Below are 26,691 nucleotides of genomic sequence, written 5' to 3'. Positions count from 1 at the left end.
TTAGTCAAAGGCTGCCATGCAAGATCCTTCCTTCAGCTCAGTAATTGTTTTCTGCCATCAACAGCCCAAGCTCAAAGAGAGGCATCGTAACAGTGCCCTCACCACCCATGTCTCATAATGGTCAACCCCTGAAAAGAGTGGAGATGATCATTTGTCTTCTACATTTCGTACCCAGGGAAAAAGAAGGATGAGCTGCTTTGTAATGCCAAACAAGCTATGTAACAGGAAGAATACAACCTGAGGGGGCAGGGTGGGGTGGGAATACAGAGATTTAGAAAATTGCCCCCTCCTTGACACCCCCCAAAGTAAAAAAAAAAAAAAAAAAAAAAAAGTCATTTCTGTAACTGACAGTCACTCAGAGAGGTGATAGTATCTAAAACACAACTAGAATGTATCAGCCCAGCCACCTGCTACGTCTCTGAGGAATGTTAAGTGCTGAACACACGGGACACAACAATGGGAAGCAGTGGGATGCACACTTGTACCACACCAGACTACAGATGACAGGCACCTATCGAGGGCTGTGCAGGCGTGTGCAGTCCTCCCCGAACCAAGGGCCAACTTTCAATACCAGGCACCACCTACCAAATTACCATCCAAAGCCCTTGCTACTCCCAGACAAAAGGAGATAGTGCGGTCCTGTGCAACTTGTGTCCCTTGATTTTGCTTTCAAACTGGCTGATGGTTTCATCATGATGCTCAGGGACAGGAAGAGAGAGCAACCTTATGGACACAGCCATTCTGCGCTGCAACTTGACCTCAAGTCCGGACAAGCCTTTGGCTGGTTTGTGTTTGTTTGTTTTAAACTCATCTAGGGACAGCCAAGTGAGAATTCAACAGTATACGTTTTCCTGCTGTAAGATGAATAAAGTGCAGTCTCCCTTACTTCCTAATTATGCCTAATTATAAAGAAATAGAGAAACTCTCTGGCTGCAATTCAGAACACAGTGGTACAGTTCATAAAGATTAGATTTCACCAAGAATTAGCTGCAGAAGGAATGGCTTCAGTATTTGTCTATGTATGCTGCTATCTTGGACACCAAGAATACCTTAAGGCTTCACATTTGCCAAGTATGGAATGGGAAGTGCCAAAAGGAGCAAGGAACTTCACCTAATTGTTCAAGCAAGTATCGCATATAAAGGAGCAATTCTGCAATGTAATGTAGTATGTCTGTACACTCAACAAGAACATGAAGCAATGTTTAAAAAAAAATCAATTCCCTTCTTGCAAAAATAAGCATCCTTTCAGTTACGTCAAATATGCTCATGTCTATTCACTTACCAGGGCAACTATACGTCCATATTTCTTTTAACATGTACTCTTTTTCTCTTGGAGGCATTACTGTGGCTAAATTTATTGTTCTGGCCCTTTCTCCAAGATTTCGAGCCATAATGTTCCCGTATTGCAGCCATACATATAGAGGACATGCATACAGCAAGTTCTAAAAGCAGAGTAATGAAAACTAATCCTATTCACAGATTTGTCAGACTGTTTAAAAGGTATTATCGGCACTGTGGCAGTGGGAAGCAAACTTAAATATGTTTTTAGCATAGCTTAGTTTGGCTTTTTGCATACTTGGGTCATTTGCAGGGCATCTCACTCAGGAGCTTTTAATCCAGCTTCAAAACTCAATGCAGATAAAAATACTTTCAAGTTCTCATAGATTTGGGACAGTTCAGCCTTCGTCCATATTCCGATGTTGACAGATAAAAAGCCTGTATCATGAAGCTGCAATTTAATCACAAATACACAAGCATGATTTATGTCATAAAAAAAATCATGTACTTATTTCTTGTAAGTATCCATAAAAAACACACACTTCTTAAATCAGTAACTTTTATTTCCATTAAACCAAGACAATCTTCAAAATTAATACAAGATAGAAATTCAAGGTGGTAGGCAAGGGGGGAAAAAAGACCGCATATCATGTATGCTATTGTTATATGCTCAAAAATATTTTTGAATATAACAATACTGGCACATAAAACTGGCTTTTTCCCCACAAAACAAAACCAGAAGGATTTTCCCTCCTTTTCTAGTCAGTAGTTCTAAGAAAACAACACACACACACATGCAGCCTGCAACTTTTATGGCAAAGTTTACTATTTGGAATAATCCTCTATCAGAAGCTACAGTATTGTAGCAAAACTCTTATTCTGTTAATTATTTTTTTTATTCAGTGGATTTTAAATACTTTCTCTTTCAGCATACAACAATCAGTCTTTCGATGTTTACTGTAACGGCCTAAAGCTGCAGTACTACTTGCAAACAGACCTGAGGCATTAGTAAAGCCTTACTTAAATACAGGTCAAAGCCACTGAAATGCACAGTTTTGCCCGTTAGTTTTATTTGGGCTCTGAATTTGCATTGGACAGAACACATAATAAACATTCATTTTTAATTTATTAAAAATCTTCCACATTTAAAGCAATATTTTCAAGTATTGCTATCATAGTCTTCTAATGCCTACTGAAAATTCTCAGGAAACAAGACAAACAAAAAAGGCTGAGTGGAGAGAAGAGTGCATTTCAATGATGATCTCCCTCTCCTTGTCCCACCCTGTCCTTCCCCCCAGGATCTTGCAGACTTAAAATTACACCAAACTCACTTTTTTTTTTCCTTTTTTTTTTTTTTTTTAAACAGCTGTGGTCCAGAATAAACTTTCCCTGAGCGCTCTTTCTACCTGTTTCAAAAAAGTCAGAATGTGTTTACTTGAATTCAGCCATTATTATTGCCATTATTGCCATTTTCTTTGCTCATATATGAATTATTTTCTAGGCAACTTATTTCATTTTGGTAGCCCTAGATTTGACATATACACAAACTTGTATTCTATTGCTCCAAATACGGAACTTGAAAGTGCATCTGACTTCTAAACAGTGTTATTGAGGCAGGTTTCAGATAGGAACTAGACCCAAAATATCTATATGCACAAATTGTCCTAATGATTCCTCTCATTTGAAGGTGGCTAATTAATAACCTATCTGCTAGGTAATTTAGTGGTAAGGCAAAGAGACAGAACTGCTTTGCCTCCTAAGGTCTGGACATCAGAAGGGAACAAAACATTGTATTGTGCAAGAGGAATCAGATATGATATGGAAAAAAGAATGAATTTCACATGCAAGTAAAGCAAGTGTTCCACATGCAAGATGAGATACTGCATCATCACAGTATTTCAATAATCTTCAGAGGTCTAGTCTCTACCTGATACCCACCTTCACATGAATGGGAATTGCGTGGCTATACAGAAGGAAGCCTCAGAACTGCATTAAACTGCTTAAACTAATCTAAGTCACAGCTACTGTATTGTCACTGACTTTAAATGCAAATCCCCAGAAGACTGACCTAAAACATACTATCAAATGCAACATAAATATACATATATATATTTTAGCAGTATTAACACTGCTGACTGTACTCAGAAATCAGTAGTCTTGCTTTTTCCTTTTTACTATTTCTATCATACCAAAAGAAATATTTGTTTTCCCAATAAATAAAGTTAGTTGAATAAGTTAACTTTGTATGTTTATAAAATATTTTCTATGCAACTCAACACAATAGCCTAAAAAGCAATTAAATTTAAATATAAGAAATAGTATATTTACAATTGAAATAAGTACAGACCTTATTGGACTTGCATTCATTTATCACACAAAATAATTTACAAAGTGAAAAGTAATAAATAAGTCACTGCTTATCAAGTCAAAGCTTTTGGAGATATGCATTCTCCGTATATCAAAGTGCCATATAGCTTCAGGAAGCAGTGAAGTATTCCAGCTACAGTTTTTCCATGAGTCCTTATGTTGGACGGCCTTGACCAAAACGGGATTTTGACCTGGATTAGGAGCACATAAGAAACATATGTGGGTTATTACAGCTCAAATTTCTGTTTGCTTATTATGAAGTAGCTCTCTGGTCAGTATTTATTTGAAGTTGTTTTCACGTTAGTGTGTTCTGAGAGAAGGAGGAAAAACATCTCACAGTTTGAGAAAGCTGCCTCTCTGCCAGTATACCTGCAGCTACAAACTGCATTCAAACAAAGAACTGCAATGTTAAACTGTAACGCTATTCAAAGAACTGTAATGTCAAATAACTTCTTTTGCATCACTACAGGCACCTGCATTCTTTGGACAGAAATAAGACCTGCAAGAAATTCCTCTGATAAGATATTTGAAGCATCCAGCACGTCTTTTAAAGTCTGTCAACAGCTTCATTATAAGGTTTAGCTTCAGAGACTCACCTGCTGACCAAGTTATGACCAGTTCTAGGCTCTAAAACCAGTTTGCCAGCACCTCACTTAATTTTTCTTTTATCCCTTTGAGGTGTAGATGACCAATATACAGTAATGAATGTTATTTTTTTTTAATTATTGTTTTGTGTTTTTTTTTTTTTTTTTTGGAAGGAGGCCAGAGGATGGGCTAAAGAATCTTAACTAACAATTTTACACTTATATATATAATTTCAACAAAATGTATATTGAAAGAACAGTAAGTCTTCCAACATAAAAGCAGTTCTTCCAGCATGGGCACAAGAGTTTCACTCTCTTAGCTGTAGTTTACTTTGACAAAGGAAGCTTTCACATCATATATGGTTAACCTGCCAGAAGGGATGTTGATGCAAAAAAGTGTATGAAATGAAGCATGATTAATTTAAACAATTTCCACCCCCCCACAGCCTCCCCAGAGATCCCTGTTCTGCATTTTCATTTTATTGTAATATTTTACCTGGCATTCTTCTCAGCATTGATTTGTCGGGTACTGACATGTGCTGAGGCCTTTATCTGAGCTTCAAGTCTAGAATAAATGCCTCCTGCATACTGGAACGCATAAAAAAAAAAAGTTGTGACATTATCTCAGTTTAATCAGTGACTTTTCATAAAAATCATTAATATTTAGGAGGACATATGGCCTAATTTCTTTGCCACAACCGAGTACCAAAACCTTTTAAACCCATCCTGTTTTCCATATCCAGTTTTTAAAGGCAGTGAAGGTTAAAAATGATTATTTAACTGCTTTGCCAAAACAAGAAAACAACCAACCAACCAAAAAACAAAACCAAAAATCCTCCACCCATGCTTACAAGAAAATGAAAATCAATCAAATTCAGTGCTCCATGTTAATAAATGAGAAGATAGTGTTTTCAATTTTGTCACATGTTTTTGTTACTAAGGATCACTTTAATTCTGTAAACACAGGAAAAGACTTACTTCTTTGCTGTCTTTTGATTTGATTCGATCAAGGTCTCCCAGTCTCATTTTTATTAAGTGCCCTGTAATCTCAGACATTCTTCTCTGATCTGTCAGAAAAAGAATATTTAGAACAGGTTTTTCTTGCTGCTGAAGACAAAGAGAAGAACTACACACACTTCAGTGATATCCTATTTGCAAAAATAACACTCTTTCTTTTCAGCTCATACAAAAACCTCGAGCAACCAAAATTCTCGATCTTGATGAATAATCTAGCTTCAGTAGTATTCTTGGTAGATGCCAGAATCAGCCTGAGGAATTACACTGAAATAAAGAAACTACAGAAAGGGTTTTGAGGCAGAGATTTTCAAAACAGCAGTAATGCACAAAAATCTCAGGAGATATTAAAAAAGGAGAATAAACAAATAACTTTCTAAGTATTTTTAGTCAGAAAGACTGGGAAGGAGATGCAAGTGAATGTTTATCTCTACTTATTTGCCCAGACAACAAATGGTACAGGGATGCAAGAAAAAATATTTGCATTCTTGCCAAGTCACCATATGACACCACATAACCTACAGAGATTACACAGGAGAAACTACAAAACATAAAGCACCCTAACATACACTTGGAATATTTTTTTCTTTTTCTCCTGCAAACTTGGAACTCTTTTCCAATATTTTTAGTCAGAAGTCTCAACATTGCCCATTTATTTTTCAGCCTTTGTGCAAGACTACAATTTAGTTTTACATGGTGAATTTTATTTCAATTTTCCTGCTACAGAGATTTTTCTGCTGTAGAATATTTGAGATTGCTAATAAACACCAATCAAATCCTGAAGTAATATTTTTAGGAGTTCCTAGCTGTATGAATATTTTTGTACAGTTTGGAAGAATCTGAGACTGCTGTGTAGTTTGGATAGAGGTGATTACTAACAGCTAGCCTAGTTGAAGTGTGTTCTCTTCCAAATGAGGAAGAACTATGAAAAAAACAAACAACCCTTATAGCTGAGATTAAATTCAACCTAAAGCTCTCTAAATTGTCATATTTCAAGAAAATTAGCCATTTCTTATATGAAAGAATAATTTTCTTTGCATAATATTACGATTACAAAAGCTAGACTCATGCAAGAACGGACCATCTTCTCTTTGAGCATCTTGATTGAATCTTAGTGACCTGGAGGCATCCCATTTGTTCTGCTGCATACTCACACTGATTAGAAAAGAAAGATGCACAGAATGTTATCAGTAACAGTTTACAGAAAGCAATGTACTACAGTAAGTTCTCAAGGACTTTGAGAACTACTTACATGAAAGGAGATGCATCTCGGGAACTTGACTATCAAAGAAATAAAAATACATTAAGTATATTTTAACATCATGTCCAAGACTTAAGTAAAATCCTCATTATTCAACTCAGAGAGGCTAACTTCACAGCTCTGATTTTACCTTCTCAGATGCCTTCTCCTTTTTCTGAATACTAGGTGAAGAAAGCACTTTCTTTGGGTGCTTGTAGAATTTCTTTAATTTCTCCTTTCTCCCTGCTAATTGAAAAAATAAAAATAAAAATCTACTGACTGACACAATCACAGATATTTGGAATTTCACAACTACGCAGCTACAAAAGGACTTTTCTCCCCTATTCCTTTACAGGGAAAGTAAACAAACTGGTAATTTTCTCTTTCTTGGTCAGTGTTATGGACATGGTAATACACACAGATTACTCAAATGCTTTTCCATTAGAAGCGTGCATTATTTGAACACGTATTTGAAATAAACGGTAATGACACATAACTGCACAAGTTTTCTCTTGTAAATTAAAAAGTAAGTACACATACAAGCTGCATCTCTGACCATATTACATTAATCAACAAACTGAGTGATATCAGACAAAACAACTTAGAAGTCAAACTACAAATCTTCATGCAAATTTTTTTTTTAAATAAATTAAATGAACTTGTACACTCCTATTCTTTCAAGTTAAGACAAAAATAAAAATGAAGTGCCTCAGATCAAGTGGCTCATTATTAATGTGGAAAGGAAAAGCTGTTGGTTTTTTTTTGGCTTTCCACATTCCTAAACCCCTTATCATAATTAAAACAACAACAAAAAAAAATGAAAATCATTTTAGTTTATACAGAGCTTATCTTTAATGCAGACAAAGTTCTAGCCACACCCACTAGTCCTTTCATAATGTCATATAGTCAGAACAGTATTAAAAAACAAAGGCATGTAGGAAGTATAGCTATGTAGCCACTGCATTTTTTCCAACATTTATCTAGGCAAAACTTCAAAACAGTCATTTGATAGTCCTTCCTGCAAAATATGCCCTTGATCAACTTCGAGGACATCTAGAATGTGAGTAGTTGCAACTTCCCTTGTTTGCCAATATTTTTGATGACAATTAGCAATAGGGTAATTTATACCTAAACAAAGAAAAACTAGAAATAAAATTGAAATAGTATTTTTACTTAAAAAATTCCTAATGTTTAGAGCTCCTATACAGAAGAATTCTGCTGTCTTGAGTCTTTATTTCTAAAATTCCAGAGAGGTTGAATATACACACTATTGTTATACCTGGTTTCCTGCATACTTCTTCTTCATCCCCCACTTCATCCTCAGTGATCTCTGAGCCAGTGGTATACTCCTCTTCTTCAGATAACAATGACTGCTGTTTCTAAAAGTGCCACAGATTATAGGCGAGGCTTGATTCCTAATTAATGATACATCAAATCTGTCCCAGAGGAGTTGTTTTCAAATCTAACTCCACATCTTAGTGATGTAACTACGTGCAAAGTTAAATTGTTCTCAAATGTTGAGAAAGTAATTTCAGATCTTTGCTTAGAATGTTTTGGCAAATGTTTTTATTATATTTCTCCCAAGTGGTCAAACATTCTAAGCAGTTTCGCAGAGAGGCTATGGTCTCTCCATCTTCAGAGATAACCAATATTTGACTGGGTATGGGCAAAGTGATAAAGCTTTGAAGTTGAGTCTAACTTTAAAGTCGGCCCTGGTTTGCGAGTGAGATGAAATATCTAAGATGACCACTAGAAATCTCTTCCCAGCCTGTATCATTGCATGATTCTGCATTTAGCATCCAAAATATTGTTGGATATATTATTTCTATTTAATAAGAAAATTAAAGCTTTGATGGCAAATATCTGAGATAGCCATGTAGTCATAAAATATAGTAAAATACAAGATTTCTTAGGGTTTTACTGAGGGTTGCTATATCCTGAAACTGCTGAGATACTCAGTAATTAAGTAACAGAGCATGCATGTTGCAGTACACTACGAATACATCATTTGGATACGTACATCTCAGACAAACCAAAGAGACAGGCACTAAAAACTCTGTTTTTGAAGATTTACATTTCTGTCTGCCTAATGACCTACTAGGCTGCTGATCTAGTGCTATCATTTATAAGAATTTTAAAAGGAAATGTTAATTTTTATTCAGGCTAACGTAGCACTTCACATTCCACTCCACATTACCACAAAAGAAAATAAAACTTTTGTCTAAATTAGTAAGAAAATAAGATTAAAAAAAAGCAAAGCTAGTTTTCTGCCATGGCAGAAGTGCAAATGCCTGAAAATGTGAACAAAACATTTTACTAACCAGTTGTAAAGTCCAGTTCTTCAGAGAAAGAAACTGTAGTCACAAAAAGAAGAGACATAAGTTAAAGAATTGATTATGATTAGAAGGAAAAAAAAGAAGTGAGTAGAATCCCAAAAACAACATGCTAAAAGTAACAGCAATCTACCTTGGTAGCTCCTGGAAAATCTACTTTCATTTTTAGCTTTACATTTTGGTGGAATAACTAATAGTTTACAACTTGTTTGTCCAATTAATCAATTAAACACTGTAAATTCACAGTCATGTTTCAATTCACCTAACCTTAGCTTAAAAATATTTATGTGTATGTAATACGAAAAAAACAGTCCAGGGCTGGGTGGCTGTTATGCACCAGATCATTACGGAGTTAAGATTTTAAAGTTTCCTGCATTTGTTGCTGGAGAGCTACTGACACTGTTTGAACTTCTTATGCTATCAGCAGCATCATGCTACCAACAGGATCACTGAGTTACCAGAAGTTCCATAATGGGTGCAGATCTTCAAAAACTTATCTTTGCATGAAAGATCTCTTTAAAAGAGAGGTAGTACTATAAACAGTCTACACAAATTTGGCATTGAAAGTATCTCTTTTGATCTGACACAGAAACATAAATGAATCATAGCTCTGAAAAGTACTATGTACTGGGAAGTAAATGCCTTGGAAATAAACAAACAAACAAACAAAAACAACGTATTATTGTACTTCATTTATATGGATTTATAAAAGCCACAGGGACATATGTACCCAGATATGCGTCAGTAGACAAATGAAGGTGGCAATAAATAAACTTTGCCACCAGATGTATTGTAGAATATGACTGGTTCCTTAAATACCATTGGGCTATAAACGGGCTGCAAAGCTCAGACACCCAGAGAATTACTTCTGCTTTACAGAAATATTTTTGGCACAGTTGGTAAATGTTTCACTTTTTAATCAACTAGGCATTTTATACCTTCACTAGCCTATGCTATCCTGCAGTGCTCAGTGGTGCACCTTTTCCTCTATCAATGTATTTTATTTATTTATTAAGGTTATTTAATGAATTCTTCAAAGTACCCTTGTAAGGCTCTTCATTATTGGAAAGACTGGGGAAAAAACATTAGCAGTCACTCACAGCATTGACTTCTCCAGTTTTGGGGCCCCACGGTGTATTTGGCTCTACGAGTACGTCACATTCAATGCCTTTTTCATCACAGAGCCCAATGCCAGAGTCACTTACAGAAACACATGAAACAAAACTATATTATTTTTCTATTTCACAACTTAGAACAAGTCTCTCTGTACTCATCAAAAGAAAAACGCTCCCAGATCACCCACATAATATTTTGCTAACAATCCATTAAAATATAAATAAAGATAGGAATGAATGGTTATGGAGATTGAATGACTACACATCTACTTGAAACGTAAAAGGCAACAGTATTTGTTCTTCCCTTTCCAATTAAGTTACCTTTAGAAAGTGCCCTGTCACCCATGTAAAAACAGAGAGATTAAATTCAACATGAACACACGAAGCGTTCAAGGCTAAGATATCAGTAACAATGCAGTGTTCTTACCTATTCTCATCCTTAGTGAAAGGAACAACAATAACGTCTCTATGATGGAGCAAATCATTCAGTATTTTAGTAGTCTGAGATGATAAAGCATCCTCATCTTCATTTCCTGAGGGCGAGCCGACCATGTGATCCCTCACTTGACAGCCCTGTGATACATACACATCAGAGAAATGAGTTAATGGGAAGAACTGATTTTGGTAAATACAATACAAAAAATTAGCTTTCTAAAAACATTTTGTCTGTAAACTCAGAAGTTTTCTCAGGATGTAAACCATATAGATGACGTTTTAATTCTAGAGGTGACATTGATTCTGCTCTTGCTAAAGTTAACAAACCTCTAGAAGCAGAGATTCTGAGAAGTAAAGCAGAGTTCACTATGTAGGAAAAACAATATTTAGAGGACTGTTTCATTTTCAATTTTAGCATTAAACATAGTCAAATGTATAAAGACAAAAGGGAACAGATGGATATCCCTTGCTTGCACTACACATGCTGTTATAGAAATGGAAAGAAATAAAAAAAAGCCTTTCTGGGATTACTGCAGTGCCCTCTCCTCCAGACCCATGCTCCACCCTGCCAGCCAGGGAATGCTGCTATCCTTGGATGGTTCTCAGATCAAGGCACTAAAACAGGACGGAGACTGATTTCAGGGGTCAGTCCTCATCCTACCCTGCAGCAAGTCTGCAGGATACCGCAACAATTTACAGTCCTTATTTTGGAAAAGATCTATTTTTGTAACATATTCCACATTCCTCCCCCTTTGTTATGCTGTTTTAAAAGTGAGCTAGTACTTAAGTACCTTTGGGAGGGTAGTAGGATCAAATCGAAGCACTTTTTGGTTACAACAGGGATATACTCCTGTCCCAGTTGAGCCCAGAGCACTTGCTACACCTGGATAAAGAACTGGCTGTGGATGGTACTGGCAATGGGAGAATTCGGTACACAGGAAACACTACATTAGAATAAAAAGAGACATAATGAGAGATGAGGTTACTTATGGAAGTTAATTTTGCTCTATAAGGAATGCATATCAAACTTTATTGCCACGTCCCAAAATGCAAACACTCAATAACCCATAGGAAGACTATTTCACTCACTAAAACCTGAGCAGCCAGAGAATAAACATTTTAATTTAGTCTTGTTTTGCATTGAGTGGCCAGAACAAAAGGAAAAGGGAAAATGATGGAAAAAATAGTACTTGAAAGTCAAGAACCACAGAATGTTACTTCCACAATGCAAACAATCATCTCTCCCACTCAAAATAAATAAATAAATAAATAAATAATCACTGGAAGCCAGTTGGTGACAAAACCAACAGGCCAAAGGGAAGGAAGGAATATATTTTCTGACCTGTTTTGATCTCTGCCTCACCCCCAAACCTCACCCACAATAAACCAGCTACCAAACAAGCGAAAATGAGAATAGACTAACTTGATTACATCTTGAGCAGGTCAACCAATTGACAGTCCCCCAGAGACGCCAATAAACATCACGCCAAGATTTTAATTCTTCATGAAGGCCAATTAAGTACTCATGGACTTCCCAGGTTTTATCTCTGAAAAAGCAGAATGTCAGGTTGGACGCAAAGTCAATAAAACTGTTTTGATCAAGCCACAAGAAAAGTGAATTGGAGAAGGAGCAGAACACCACATCTTCCACTGGTGGAAATCCTACAGAAGAGTTCAGGACAGGAAGGATGATGAATTTAATGAATCATTAAATTCAGACCATGATAGAAACGTGTGCGTTCTTTCACAACATCCTAAGCATACTAACAACAAAGAATTACAGCTTGCTTCCTCTCAAGCTCCACATATTGCAAATATATAAAATAAGATAAATATTGAGCCCTTGGAAATCAGGAGAACCATGAAACAAAAGAAAAACAATATGCAGAGTAGAAGGAATTGAAATATGCACATGCAAACAAGATCAATGAAATTGCCATTTTCTTACGTAGAGTAATAATGTTGTGCAACAGAAGCAAAGTCCTGTCACTCTACTTTATTTGATTTAAAAGCCAGAGTATATATACTTCTAGGCACCTGCAATGCAACAGCGATTAGTCAGTCAGTAATTAAAGCTTGACAACAGGAGACTTTTTTTTTTGTTTGCTTTTTATGAACACCTGTGTCTGAGACTTCTGGTCTTAAAAATAGCGCACATTACAGCCTTTGTTCCTTCCAAGTGATAAAATGACAAACACCTCTTCATAATTCAAAAGAGAATACACAACCAGCACTGGCGCATGTTATCCTCAGAAGGAGCAGATACTGTTTTCCCACAATTTTAAGCCTGTCCTGAGCTATTTTTTATTATATGTACATCTGACCTAGACTAACAAAGCAGTGGTTCCAACTGGGAATTAGCTCTAGGTACCACTGGAAGACCAATACATATAAAACTAATTTTAAATCGTTAAAGAGAGGTTTGTATTAGATCATAAGCCTGAATTTATCAGTGGCCAACACCACCTCATCTAAGGAATAATAAAAGGATTCTGTGTAGAGAAGCAGTTGCAAGTACTACAATAATTAGAACTTAAATAATTCTCTGAATAACTTTAAAAATCTGTATTTTTTAATAATACAACTACAAACTGCATATCAGCTACATAGTCAGCTTCAATACTACAGTTAATGAATTTTAAGTGGCTAATCACCAATGATTTTAATATGTCAGGACAGGATAACAGATTCAGTTCTGTTTAGACTGGTAGGTAGAACTTAATCAAAACCTAGTGGAAGGTAACACTAGATGAATGCATTTTCTTGGGAGCTGACACTGAACCACATTTTGGTTGTTCTGAATCGAATAGATACGTTGAGAAAGGCCTCCCATTATTAACTTTCCACTGTCTTCCATAAAGGGGGTATGTGAGGAGGAAGGGAAAACTGCAGCACGTCGTGCACTGACATTCATTAAGAAGAGAATCCAACTGTTCACAAACATGGCTCAAAGAGACAGAAGTCAATTAAACATTTGTGTCAAATGAACAAGGCACAGATGCAGAACAGGTCCTGGAAGTTCCTTGGACAAATACTTTAGAACAGAAGAACAACTGGCAATGTTTATTTATAATAGTTTCGAAGCAGGCTGATTATTTGATTTGACAGTATAAAGTCAGCCTAGAATATAATCTTCAACATTCCTTTGCTTGCAGAGATGGAGCTACCATTCCATAATGAGCCCTGTAGTAAAGCAGCCTTTAATTCAATTTGTCCAATCAGCTCCATATATCTTAAAAACAATTAGCTGAAACAATTAACTGAGTATTTTCTGTGTAAAGCAGTACAACCCAAAATAGCCGTCCCAGTAATCATGCCTGGAGTTTTTCCATATTGCAGCAGCTGCACTGATGAATGAATTTCAGATCATCATACTCTCCCTCAACTCTTTCCCTCCCCTCCCAGTACTGCAAAAATTTAAACAATTCACTGTTCTATATGTATCCTTCATTTCATTTTGCAATGCAAGTATCTGATAATTCCTAAACATGTAGCGTTTCGTAAAATCACACAACATCATTTAGCTGAAGGAAAAAAACAACATATATATTCACTACCTTATATGTACAAAGACAATATTCCCATGTTGATCTATGTTGATTTTTCCTGGGACACATGGAATTCTTCTTTCAGTTTCTTTAGTTAGCAGCTTTTTACATAAACAGCATCTAGATTTAAAAATAAAAATAGAAGACAAAATATTGGATTAAGAGCAATTATAGGGACTGCCCTTGCAATTGAAGTAGTAACAAAAAAAAAAAGACCACACCTGTATAATGTTGCAGCACTTCCCCGAGAATCTGGATTTACGTACTCTGGATCGAATAGTCTCTCAATCTTCTTGCAGAACAGTTTACTATTAACGACAGCAACACAGCTTACCCATTAGAAAAAAATGTTTTATGTATACTGAGACTAAGAGTTATATTCTAACGATTTGCAAAAGTCGCTGTGTTTCTTTCAGAATCCAGCTTTTAATGTGATTTTGCTTTAAAATAATCCGTTTAGATAATTGGTTCCTGGCCTAGTCATCTCTAGTCATCATTTTTATTATGATGTGAAGAAAGAGATCCCTTAAATTTTTCCCCCTCTATTATATTGTTCGACAATTTAAGCTGCCAGCTTCTACCCTGCCTAGAATGCCATCATCCCTATTGATTAAAAGAAGTTTCAACTTCATTCTTCCTTTTCTGTCAGTCTGCCTTCCAATAACTCCAATAACTGACCCTTCTCTTGATACTGACTAAGCCAGAGTCCTTCTGTATGCTTTCTAAAATAGTACTCAATCACAACTCTTCAGGATTCCAGCCACCCTAACTTTTATGTCCAAACAACATAGTTCACAGATTGCTGAAAACAAACTGTAAGAATTAGAAGCGTGTCATGTCATGGTTCCTCACCCTAATCCTGGCTTTCACATGAGAATTCATGAATAATTCGTCCATGTCACACTCCTAGTGGGACCTTTGTCTTCAGCTTGCCTCATATAAAAACCTCTCCTTTTGCTTGTAATTTTAATAAAAAAATTCTGAAGTCACTTCATCATGTTCTATGATGAAGATATGTTATATGAGAATATAAATTGCATATACATGATTCCAAACTTCACAGTGTGTCATACAATGATCCAAAAAATGATCCAAAAGCCCTATAGCACTTCAGTAATGTATTACAGGGCAAAAAGTTACCTTTTGAATTTATCTCTCTTGTCCTTCAGCTCTTCCACTTCATTGTGCGTGAAGAGATCAGCAATATTTGTGACAAGGTTAACATTGATACAATTCATATTACATGGTGTGGCTACAATAGCATTCATATTTTTGTGGCAATAATGAATACATTTTTCTACCTAGGAAAAACAGAAACATTAAAAGTAATTTTAAAGAATTCTAAACAAAGCAATCTCAAAAGATGCGCTAATTACTTCAAACTGTTGTAGGTTTTTGTTTGGTTCTTGTTTTTTTGTTTTGTTTCGTTTTTTAGAAAGCATCTAGTGTTTTAGAAAACTATTTCAGTTCTACCCAAAAACAAAAAGCAAGTCTCAGATTTGTTTAAAAGAGACTACGAATTAACTTGACTGAGTCCATTTGTGTTCTCCTCCAAAAGGTTTCTACAGGAATCTGGAAAACAACTCCACAAATGTTTTGCCTTCAGTAAGCAGTACCTCGCAATGGCTTGCAAAAGAGAACCATTATACATCAGCATCACCTGGATCTCAGTATTAAACAGCTAAATTTGCTATGTATTTAATTGTAGGTCACCCTAATGACAGAACTTGACAAACATTTTAACAAACAAGTCAATAGGCAGAGCTGAAGGAGAACCAGATCCTAAGCTATGGAAGTTTTTTTGTGTAAGGACACAAAATAGGAGGTATTCACTGATTTAGTAATCTTTTTAATAAAACCTGTCAAAGACAGATTCTGACATTACTTGAATCAGTCATCGGAAGACAAATCCAGGATTTCACTATAACATTTAGAAATAACTTCCTCTGTACGTTTTCTGCGTCCCTATTGAGATTCTGCAAATTTTAGATTACTGCCTTGAATAAGAAAGGTGGCAAAATCTTTAAAAGGCCCTCATTGCATCTGTCATCATCTGTTTACATAACAGCAGAAGTACAACAAACAAGTTGTTAGACAGAGACTAACTGTACTCTTATGGCACAGAATCCTTTCTTAATACTTACTAATGAATCCATCTTCAAAAACTCAGAAGAAATAAGAATTGATATGACATTTGCTGGTTCTAGAAGGCAAAAAAAAAGTTTTTTTTCCATTAATTCTTCTGGTAATTTCACATTGCGTCCCTCCCGCTACACATTTCATATCTGTTTTAAATATTATTTTTTAGAACAATCAACTCATTATTCCACCTTCTAGTATGCAAAGCCTTGGTTTATCATCTAGGTGGCCAGAGCACAACAATCTGGAATTTATAAAGACTGGAACAAGTGCCTGCACAGGAATACAGTGACTAAACCATTACAAGCAAGATAAACGTCCATCGCTAGCCACCATACCCAGATGAAGTTTTGCTCAATGTAACCTCTGCTTTTCAAGTTTTAACACTATTCTAGCTTTGTTTATATTTACAAATAATAGATTAAATAGATCAGATAAATCATAGATATAATCACAGATTAAAAACTTGCCTCAAACTTATAAAGGAAAAGTTCTTCTGCTGTTGTATCAGATTGCATTGATATTTTAGAAAGGATTGCACCTGTACAGATAGGGAGCAGAAGGGAAACAAACCAAAACCTAATACAATTGTCACTGTTCTATAACTACCACTCTATTCTTGTTCAGAAGATGTCTGAAGAACCTTAATTAAAACCACCAGATCCCAAACTGTCAGACTTTTTTCACTGTTTAAGCTATCCTCGAAAATGCCAGTGTTAAGGAATCAGAGACGTCTGCTATAATGATCAATGAATCTTCTGTTGTAACACTTTTCTAACAAACGAAAAACGTTAGTACAGAAACAGGAGACGAGCTGAACTGTAGCAAAAACTTTAACCTTCCATTAGTACAGACCATAACAAACCTGCAACAAATGCTCTACACATTGTTTTTTACCTAGAGTGGGCATTTCATTAGCTTCACAATCTTTGGTGTTCCTTTTAACATATCTTATCAACCAGTCAAAGATGTGAACATCACAGTGCACGGAGATGTCCACCTCCTCCCAGCGCTGGGCATCCACTGACAGATATTCAGCAAAGTATTTCATTTCCGATATCAAAAGGTCTCGAGGACAAACAAAATCTTCTTTGAGGTTTTTTGCTTCATCACACACATGTATCACCATGTTTGGCCTCAAAGGAAAGCAAGCCACAAAACAAATTAGGACCATAAGTACACGTAAGGACCAATTAGAATGATAAAACTCCAAGACTTCATCTCCAAATCACAAGCACACATTGCAAAACTGATGTCTCTAACAGATTTTTATTAACAGAAGCAAAACAAATTGCAGTTATTAAATATTAATGCAGAGTACTGTCAGACACCTGGTGAAAAACACAAATGCACATCCTCTGACAAGATCACTGCCATTTACCATTTCAAGGACTGGAGAAAAAAGATTGAGCTCAAGCCTCTGATTTTTGTCTCCAATTTGTTATGGGGTACTACCTGAATTACATAAAGAACTTATTTGTTCTCCCTTTTTTATTTTCTTGAAAAGATAGGCATAAACATATGCCTACCTTACTGAAGCACAGAAGGACAATAAGAACATACAACAGCAATTTTCATCAGTGGAAATTAAAACTCTTTTGACTATGTCTTAAGTAAAAGCTAGAATCAGTAAACACTGTCTCCACAGAAAAATCTCTAACCTTACACTTGAATCAAACACGTTTTTCTAGGCGTACTTACTTGGTACAGAAAACATGTGATGTGCATGGCTATTTGAGTTAGTAGTAAAGTCACTCACTTGCACTTTTCATTTACAGTTTTATTTTCCTTCTTCCACATGAACAGAACAAACCTATGTTCACAGATTATTTTTTTTTTAATATATATTTAATGTTATTAAGCATCAGTCTTGATTTACTTCTTTTTAAAATCAGGCTCCGGTTCCCATTCTCACTACAGCAGCGATCAGTCATTCAGAGGAACACTACGTGCAGATTCCTACATAAGCTATCCCTACTGCACATTTGAAGTTCTCAAACCAACATCTAACATTTCTGTTGCAAGAAAAGGTTACAAAATTTCTTATAGCATTTATTGGGATGTTCCTAGCTGTGTTCTTTGTGATAGAAGAATTGTGAGAGAACTTTAGACATCTTTCTGTCAGCTCTGTAAACCCCTAGGTAACAAACGCAAAGCTCTTCTTACCCTTGGCTTTCGTCAGTGTTTTCTCCACTGTTATGCACAGGACCTTTCTCAGATTCTGACGAACAATTCCTTGCAGAGGTTGTGCTGGGCCTTCCTTAAGTGTAAGGAAAAAAAGGCTGCATTAGATCAAAAATGCCTCACCTTTTCCTTTTTGTTATCTCGAAGCACGGCTGTCGTAACAGAGCAATGTTACGTAACCAGCAATAGATTTGTGCTACCATAAGGGCTGCTAGATAAGCCAAGCTCCTGCCCTGAATGCCATAAAACAGCAACGTAGATCAGCAACATTGCTGGGTTGCCCAGACACTTGGCTGGAAACCCAAATCAATCCTGTCTGAATAGAGAGCAATGAGATTCGTGCAAAGTCGTCAGCATTTGTTTCTGAGCATAGAATCCGGCCTTCAGCTCTCCTCATCTGCTTTGTGGGATGTGGGTCTTAAGACTCTGCCACATCAAAACTTCTGTTTTCATGCAGCTTTGCTGCCAGGATATAACTACTTGAGATTAACTCCACCTCTTAACCACACTTTTTTTAGCTCTGAAAATAAGCTGCTTCCAAACTAACTCACAGAAATCTTTGTAGATGTGTTTTTGCTAAGTTTTTTAAGTGTGTGGCTTTAAGAAGCCAACTGCCCGAAGCCATGCTCCTAAAATGCAGACCAAATCCTTCTCATCCTAGAACTACATCATGCAGCTCAGTTCACGTATAAAGGACAGCTGAACTTTAATTCTGATAGGTTTTTGTCACAAACACACTAAAAGCAGTGGAACGTGCACACAAAACCTGGTGAAGGCCAGAATGTCTAGACGTCAAACCCACTGGGTCCTGGATCAAGGGTTAAGACAACACCAGCATTCAGACGTTGAGTAACTGTTCCTACTGTGATGAACGGATCCCCACTCTCAGATTTCTAGGGAACAGGCTCCAGAAGCACCTTCTCTCTCTCTTGTGCAGTGGAAGAGGCTGCACTCTTCCAAAAATACCTAAAATAGACCTTCTCATCTTGTGGCTACGTTACAATAGCAGAGTGACAGCAGAAATGATCTGGAAACTCTGTATAGTTCAGAACACAGCAGTTATGCCTGTCAGGAAAGCAGTTATCACATCAAAGGCCAAAGAAACAAAACTTTCTCCAAAGATACAGCCTAAGGTCTTGCTTGGCCAAGCCTCAGTAAGGCCATAATTGAAGAAAGGCAGTTAATAAAACGGGAACGTTTACTGGACAGACCCTAGGAGAACCTTGGAAAGGCCTGAGTCAGCCACAGCCTTCAGTGCAGCCATTCCACAGCCAAGGCAGGAGTCCTAAATTCTGAATGCAAGGTAAGGTAAATGTTTTAAAGGCAAGGCCTGTGGAAAAAATGACAAAGAAGAGTTCTGTCTGCAAATATTAAGAAATGTATTTTGGCCACACGGAAGTTATTTACCGAAGAAAAGGAAATAACTCTGACAAGAATATGCAACAGAGCCAAACTAACAGAGCTTTACCACACATTTTCTATATTTTTTTCTTCTTTCAGCAAAGATGTTTCAAATTCTGAAAGCTAGTAACAGATATCTTGAGTAAAACTGTCTTGTGTGCTTGTTTACTGCCATAATACTTATTTAGAAGGACTTAGCAGCAGTTTGCTTTAAAATTAGCTAGTAATAAGTTTTCACACCTCGAATAAAAGCATAATCCAACTCAAAACAAATTTGATTACTTTTTCGTGTCTACAAACAAATCCAAACAGGCCCCACATTTTTGATCTTAAAAAATTAAAAAAGGTGCAGATATGAGTAAATACACTAGGAAGTAATTGATGAAAAAAACATAAATTTACAAAGAGACTTTTTTCAAATCCTTAATTCTGAAATATACTAGTACCTCACAAATGTTAAGAGGGTGAGTTCACTACAAGCCTGTGAGAAAAAGATTAATTACCCTAATTTCATATTAGCTAGTTACGTATAAACAGAGTAAAATATTTATCCAAAGTCACACAGGAAACATGTTAGAAAACAGAAATCATCTCATGCTAGGATCTTATAGTAGGAAACATTGGGGTACTGTATTAATACTTATTACATGTATTAAAGTGTTAAAAAGAAAACATGCAGTAATTGTGTAAAGAGCTCTGTGAGCAGAGTTAGCTTGTTAACTGCCTACTGGGAAGCTACTAATCTTCTAAGTAGCCACCCGTGGGTGCAAGAAGTATTTATTCCACATAATGCATTTAACAAGTACAACATTGAAAGCTGATGAAAGCATTTTTGGTCTACCTACTCCATATACAGTTTCCATGTCATTGCGAGATAAATTAAAAATGTTTTATTCATTCTGCAGCAAAGGTCAAAGAGCTGTTTTTCTCCTGCAAAAATAAGTGACCAGAAAGTTGCAACAGTGAAAGATGCCCTAACAAAGAACATTTTAACACTTCACTGTCTTCTAAATTTGCACCACAGAAATGGTTTACTCATTACTGCAATGAAGCAAATTTGTCATGCAACACATTTGCCAAGTCCTACGAGGTGCTGAAAACATCTCAGAGTATAATGAAATCCAGAGGATAACTATCATACAGTTAATTAAAACTCCACATAGTAGAGGTACTTAAGGAGATATTTAATTTTATTTCAATCACTACACAACTACTAGGGTTGGTCCTGTTCTGTCAAAGCATTCCTGGGACACATCATTGACTTAAGGCACATTGTATGTTGCTGCAAGACTATCCAGCATCAAAAAGTGACTAGAATATGCTCCCAGCTCCAGAGTAGCTTTCTTGCCACCAAACAATTGGCAAGTTTGCTGGGAGAGGAAAGTCTGACCTTGAGGGATCATCATCTCAGTTTTCCACACCTTTTCTGCACACAGCTTTCATGTTATTCAAATAACACAGCTTATTGTGTTTGCAAGCAGCTGTAGGTTTAACAATGCCAACACGGGATACAAAACAGAAGAGTAATTCCTCTCCTTACCAAAAATGCTGAACAGAAGGATCTAGCATACAGATTTATGCACTCCTGCATATCGTGCCCTTTGAAAGGGCAAATTATCAAAAATACCCAAACAAATTAACACTGCCTCGACACAAACTGTAAGAGACTTCACGTATGTATTATATGTATGCTTAAATCTTCTCTTGCAAAGGCAAAAAGTTCTGTTCCTGGGTGGTCTCACCACTCCAGACAGAAAAGCATGCACATTCGGATCATAACAAAAGGCAATATATTTCAGAAGGACTAAAAACATACCAGTTATTGTAATGGAATCCTGCCCAATAGCAGGCTCCTGAAACTCTGTCTGTGTATTGAGCAAGGAGGATTTGATGTACGTGGCTAAAGTTTCCACAGGATTCCCACCAGCAGCCATCAGGGGATTATACTGGTTGTCAACGGGTGAACTTCCACTGCTTTTTAGTTCATCAAACCTTTTTGCACACTGTCACAAGATTAAATGATAGGACAATGAAGCAGTAGCTTTCAGTACATTTTTAATAACTATAATTTGAGGCAGATATTGCATTTCATATTTGCCATGAACAGTTTGATCATGCTGATATTAGACTTATAACGCCTCCTACTTCGTGGTATCAGAAAAGCACATAAGCACACAATAAAATTTGCCAAAATTAAACAGTAACAATAAAGTTAGGTGGAACCTGTTTCAACCTTTACATCCTTAAGGCCTGTGATTTTAAACCAGATCTTCAAAAGTGAAGTTAAAGGAGAGTTTAAAGTCTCTTTTTGTAGCTAGGCCTTCTGCCACAAACGCTGTCAAATACAAGTGGCTATAATTGCTTCATAATTATTACTCTTTCCCTTTATGATTTCCACTCTGACTGGACACATGGAACTGGCGATTTCCTCTGCACTGTTATCAACTCTCCACTCCTTGTTTTTATGAACAAGGAAGTCTTCCCATTTTGTAATTCTGTAACTCACAAGGACAGTGATGGGTTTGGTTCTGCAGAATCCTGTGCACGGGTAACTTACACATACCTGTAAGTCTGCTTAATTCCACAGGCAACTCTCCTGTGACACAACTCTTCAGGCCAGATATGTACTAATTAATCACATTATCTTAGTTAACATAGGGAGAGATGTCACTAAGATTTTTGTAATTATTTTGTTTGCTTAAGGTGCATAGGACTGCCTGCAAATTGAAAGCTAAATGGGAGACACCCTCCTGCCCCCTAGTGCTTTGCTGAACACTTGAAAGGCAGAAACCTTCCACACAAGCTTCTACTCCCAATCGTTCACTTTGATATTCTAAATAGAAGGTTACAGTGATGCCCACGAGCAATGCTCCAAATGTCAGCTGACACATTTGATTAAGTTTATAAGAAAGTAAAGACTGTTGGCTTGTTTTTTTCTAGCTTCACTGAATCACAAGGGCAAAAGACACTTTACTCTTTTAACTCACTTTCCCTCATAACTCATAAAAAAAAAAATCAGTTTTATTTAAAAATAAAGAAAACAATTTCACATGGAAATTCAGCAGCCCGAAGAGATTAAGTATAGAGAGGTACTAGGTTCTTCCAAATCCTATTCCAACCAAAGAAAGAATAGGCCACATCACATAGGACCAAGGAAGAAAGGCAATTGCTCTCCTTCACAGTAAGATCTGTAACTCTTATTTCCTTAGAGTTAGAATATCATTCACAGAAAATTATCAGGTGTGCTAGTAAGGCCACGAGAAGCTACAGGAGGGTAGTAGGTACTGCCATCCTTTCCATTAAAATAATCTTATTTTGAAACATCATAGTTGTTTGTGTTTTTTTTTTTTTTTCTTCTAAATCTGTTTTCAGTTTTTACTTTCCATTGATTTTTATTCTGTATCAGTTTTAATGAAATAAAATACGGACTCTATATCTTAATTCCAATGTTCAAGTTTTGTAGAAACAAAAATATTTTTTCTATCTACTGCACATTCAGCATTTTCAGTTCTTGTAATTATATATTACTTAAAAAAAAAATATAAAAAAAACTTCAATTCCCCTCCCTCCCCAAAGTTTTCTTCTTCATAAAGTACTACTTAGAGTAGACAGATACTTGTATTAGTAAACTCACCTCTTTGGATGTATATCCTGGAACGAGCCTTGCCACGCTGTCCCAGTTGATAGGCTGGGGAACACCGATTAGGGAGCACAGAATCATATCCAAAACCATTTGATTATTGTCATAGGGAAAATTATTGTTTTCTGAAAATCCACGACTCATCTTTGGCTGCTTAAGCCTAGAAAAGAAAAAGTTGTTAGCAAGTCTGCCTGCATTGTTTGCCAAAGCTTAATCTAAGTCACCCGCAACACTCCCCAAGTTCCAATGGGAAATGTTTGCCACAGCACTACAGGCACGTCCTAATGCTCTCAGGTTTGTGTTTCATATTTTCACATTCAAATTCTTTGGGGGGAAGGAGCAGACGTGCAAAACATATCAAACCCAGCTCAACTGCAGCAGGAATTACCTTTGAATTGCTTCATCACAGAGGAACGGAAAAATTGCACATAAAATTGTAGAGTATTAAGAAAAAAAAGGGGAGAAAGGGGTGAGGAGAGGCTGTGAACTGTAGCTCCAAGCGGGACATGCTTCTGGAAGTGACACTATTACCATGATTACCAACATATTACCATGATTATTACCAATTTTTTCTCACAAATTACCACAGAGCAGTAAACTGAAGGCTTTGAGAGTTGTTGGTATTTGATTGTTTGGGGGATACACTACCACAGCCACCTCCCCCTTCTGCAGCTTTGAAAGGGACCCATCCTGTGTCTGCTTCCACGGGGGATGCACACCGCTGAGCCCTCCGATATGAAGCAGGACCTCCTGCAATTCTGGAATAAACAGCCAAAGCTACAGGGGGGCTCCTAAATTTAAGTTTATTTGCACTTAAATACATTTTTCTGTTCTCCAAACTTTCTACTTCCATCTCTTCTTGTTCTGCCTATTTGTTTTATAAACCAGACTCCCGCTGTAGAGGGAATTACATGGGAAACTCCGGGAAATCAATAAAGCCTCAAAGCACAACACGGGGCTGTCTCTCAGCTCTCATCCTGAGCACCTCAGTTTTGAGTTGTCCTGAAACATTCAGGACACCCAGCTGGGATTATCAGGGCCAAGCAACCTCATTCCTCCAGTTTCAAGTTGAGCACTGGACCAAACACCAGTACAAAGCCTGTAAAGTCAATAGTGAATGCTTTACAAATGCAGTCCTCCCAGTTTGAAGGAAAAACAAACAAATATCTTTATTTAGTTATTTAAAAGCATGCTATGTATAGTACCAGGGAGCAGAGTAAAAGTTCAAAGCACTGTCCTAGCATACACAGGGAGAAAACTGCTGGCATTAATCAGGGCTTCCATACTCAACTAGCACCCTGCCAGAGAGCTTAATAAGGACTCTGGAAGCACTGTAGACCTTTTCTGAAGCACCTTACCCAGATCACATAAATAAGAGGACCTACAAGTCACATGCAGAAATTTGACTTTTGTTGTAGAAAGCAAGGACTATAAGGAATTTCAAGGAAAATACACCCGGATCGTAGCAGATTTAACTAATTGCTTGTTACCAGAAGACTACTACAGGTAGGTATTTCTTTTGCATCACTTTCCATGCAACTAAGAGACAATTAAAACATAAAACATAGCACTGATTTTGCTTCTGATTGAAGAAATCACTCCAGCATTTTTTTTAGTTTATTAGTAGAAATAGAATTCAGAATAGCAGCTAACTGTAAGCTGTCATCCTCTCAAAAGAACAGCTATATAAAACCATCAGGGGAAAAAAAAAAAAAAAAAAGAGAACATACTAAAATAATACTTAGGTTTCAGGTATTTGTGAGATTTAAACACAACAAACAAAACACAGAAGAGGGCACCAGGTTAAAGAGCTTCATTTTAGGAAGATGAGCCAATCTGATAAAAGTCATAGCACTTCAGCAACCCCATCTAAATGAAATCTTTTGCAAAGCGTGCCAAATAGCCAGTTTTTAAGCACAAAGGTCCTTCCCAGACAGGATGGGCCCAATCTTTCCAGCAAAGATAGATGCCATTTTGAGGTAAAGGTAGATGAGTGCCTACGTTCATTGAGCCCTTACACTCATCCTGACTGAAGTGCCAAGTGGTGGCAACGTGGGAATTTGGTGATGGAAACTTGTCTAGTGAGTCAGATATATATATATATATGTTATATATATATATATATAACACAGATAGCAGCGTTAGTTGCAATTAAGGCACTAAATATGTATACCTGCTGTTCTGGGAAGGAATGACCAGGTAAGGACGGCTCAGCACCAGTGGAAAACCTGTGTGGGTATAAGATACGCAGCCCAGCTCCTGTGCTGCCTGATATGCAAGTTGCAGCCGGTTTAAAGCAGGCTTAGCTGAGGTGAGAAGTGACGGAGCGCTGGGATCCTCACAAAACACACCTGGTGAGAGAAAAATTACTGGTAACGCCGCACGTTCCCTAAGCCACCGCTTTGGCCACCGTGTGATTGTATCAGATCACCAAAGGCAGAAGAGCAGCTCCCCTGTAAGAGAGCTTACGCTTTAAAGGAGACAACGCAGCAGGCTCTGAGCCTCGCGCTATAAAAGATTTAATCAAAGATTTAATCAAAGATTTAAGCCGAATCGGCCACCGCGGACGCTGAGGCGCTGTGGCAGGCGCCGAGCCCGCCAGCCCCGCCTCACAGCGCGCACCCACCTGTGCCGGGCGGCACAAGGCGCACCCCAGGAGCCGCCAGGAGCCGCGTGCTGCCGCCCTTCCCCCGGCCGGGCCGCGGGGTGCCCGCGGGGTGCCCGCGCAGCCCGTCACGGAGCCGCCTCCCCGCAGCCGCCCGCTGCGGAGCGGCCCCGCGCACCCGGCGGCTCCTCAGGACCAAGGCGGGAGCCGCCCCGGCCCCGCTCCCTGTCACCGCCGCCCGCCAATCAGCGCCGCCCGAGCGGGGAAGCCCCGCCCCCTCCCGCGGCGGAGAGCCAATAGGGAGGCCGGGTGGGGCGCGGCGCGCGCGCTGCGGCGCTCCCCGCCCCGCCCCGCCTTGTCGCAGTGCAGCGGCGGCGCCCGCCTCGCGCGCGGCGTCCGGTCGCCTGGCAACGCGCGGCCGCGTGAGGCGCGCGCGGCCTGAGGGGAGCGGGGCGGCGGCCGCCGCAAAATGGCGGCCGGGGCGTGGCAACGGGCGGCTCGTTAACGCCTGGGCGGGCGGGCAGCGCCGCTTGGGAGTTAACCGCTGCGCCCAGCCAGCCGGGCAGCTTTTTTTCTTTTTTTTCTAGTATAAAAAAAAAAAAAAAAAGATGTGTTTGTAAAAAAAGAAAGACTCACTAACTCAAATTTTACCCCTTGGACAGTTTAAAGCCTATGTCTGTTCAGTTACCAGTAATTCAAAGGTAGCTCTGCACACTGAAGTGCTTTCATTTCTAAAATAAATCCTAAAGATTGCCTTTGATAGCATAACAAATGTCATTTGCCCCATGTTTTTTCTTCACTTACTTCA

At 37.8% G+C, this 26,691-nt stretch overlaps 1 protein-coding gene across 2 annotated transcripts; it reads right to left on the bottom strand.

Annotated features, from left to right (window-relative positions):
- Positions 1 to 1,823: 1,823 nt before the first annotated feature.
- Positions 1,824 to 26,050, bottom strand: KIAA1841 (KIAA1841 ortholog). 2 transcript variants are annotated; one of them, XM_032184237.1, is made up of 22 exons: positions 25,905 to 26,050; positions 25,452 to 25,629; positions 23,273 to 23,438; positions 21,455 to 21,641; positions 18,220 to 18,313; positions 16,951 to 17,189; positions 16,059 to 16,117; positions 15,055 to 15,215; positions 14,136 to 14,222; positions 13,924 to 14,034; positions 11,790 to 11,913; positions 11,158 to 11,310; positions 10,359 to 10,504; positions 9,917 to 10,016; positions 8,805 to 8,837; positions 7,763 to 7,862; positions 6,635 to 6,729; positions 6,496 to 6,524; positions 6,325 to 6,398; positions 5,208 to 5,296; positions 4,726 to 4,817; positions 1,824 to 3,836 (listed from the first exon to the last, which is right to left on the bottom strand). In XM_032184237.1, the coding sequence occupies exons 3-22, from the start codon at positions 23,420 to 23,422 to the stop codon at positions 3,800 to 3,802; spliced, it is 2,160 nt and encodes a 719-aa protein (XP_032040128.1). In that variant the 5' UTR covers positions 23,423 to 23,438; positions 25,452 to 25,629; positions 25,905 to 26,050; the 3' UTR covers positions 1,824 to 3,799. The 2 variants fall into 2 exon arrangements, with proteins under 2 accessions (XP_032040128.1, XP_032040129.1); XM_032184238.1 differs by lacking the exons at positions 23,273 to 23,438; positions 25,452 to 25,629; positions 25,905 to 26,050 and having other exon boundaries at positions 18,220 to 18,309; positions 21,455 to 21,507.
- Positions 26,051 to 26,691: the final 641 nt, after the last annotated feature.

Source organism: Aythya fuligula, chromosome 3, assembly GCF_009819795.1.
Source record: "Aythya fuligula isolate bAytFul2 chromosome 3, bAytFul2.pri, whole genome shotgun sequence".
Taxonomy (NCBI): Eukaryota; Metazoa; Chordata; class Aves; order Anseriformes; family Anatidae; genus Aythya; species Aythya fuligula.
Note: the sequence above shows the minus strand (reverse complement) of the source record. Positions and strands in the feature narration are given on the sequence as shown.

Coding starts and splice junctions, on each gene's coding strand:
- KIAA1841 (XM_032184237.1), bottom strand. CDS start 23,422: ATGAGTCGTGGATTTTCAGAAAACAATAATTTTCCCTATGACAATAAT. Junction 18,314..21,454: donor GGATTCCATTACAATAACTG/GTATGTTTTTAG, acceptor CTTACACTTAAG/GAAGGCCCAGCACAACCTCT. Junction 6,730..7,762: donor AGAAGTATGCAGGAAACCAG/GTATAACAATAG, acceptor TTTTTCAATTAG/CAGGGAGAAAGGAGAAATTA.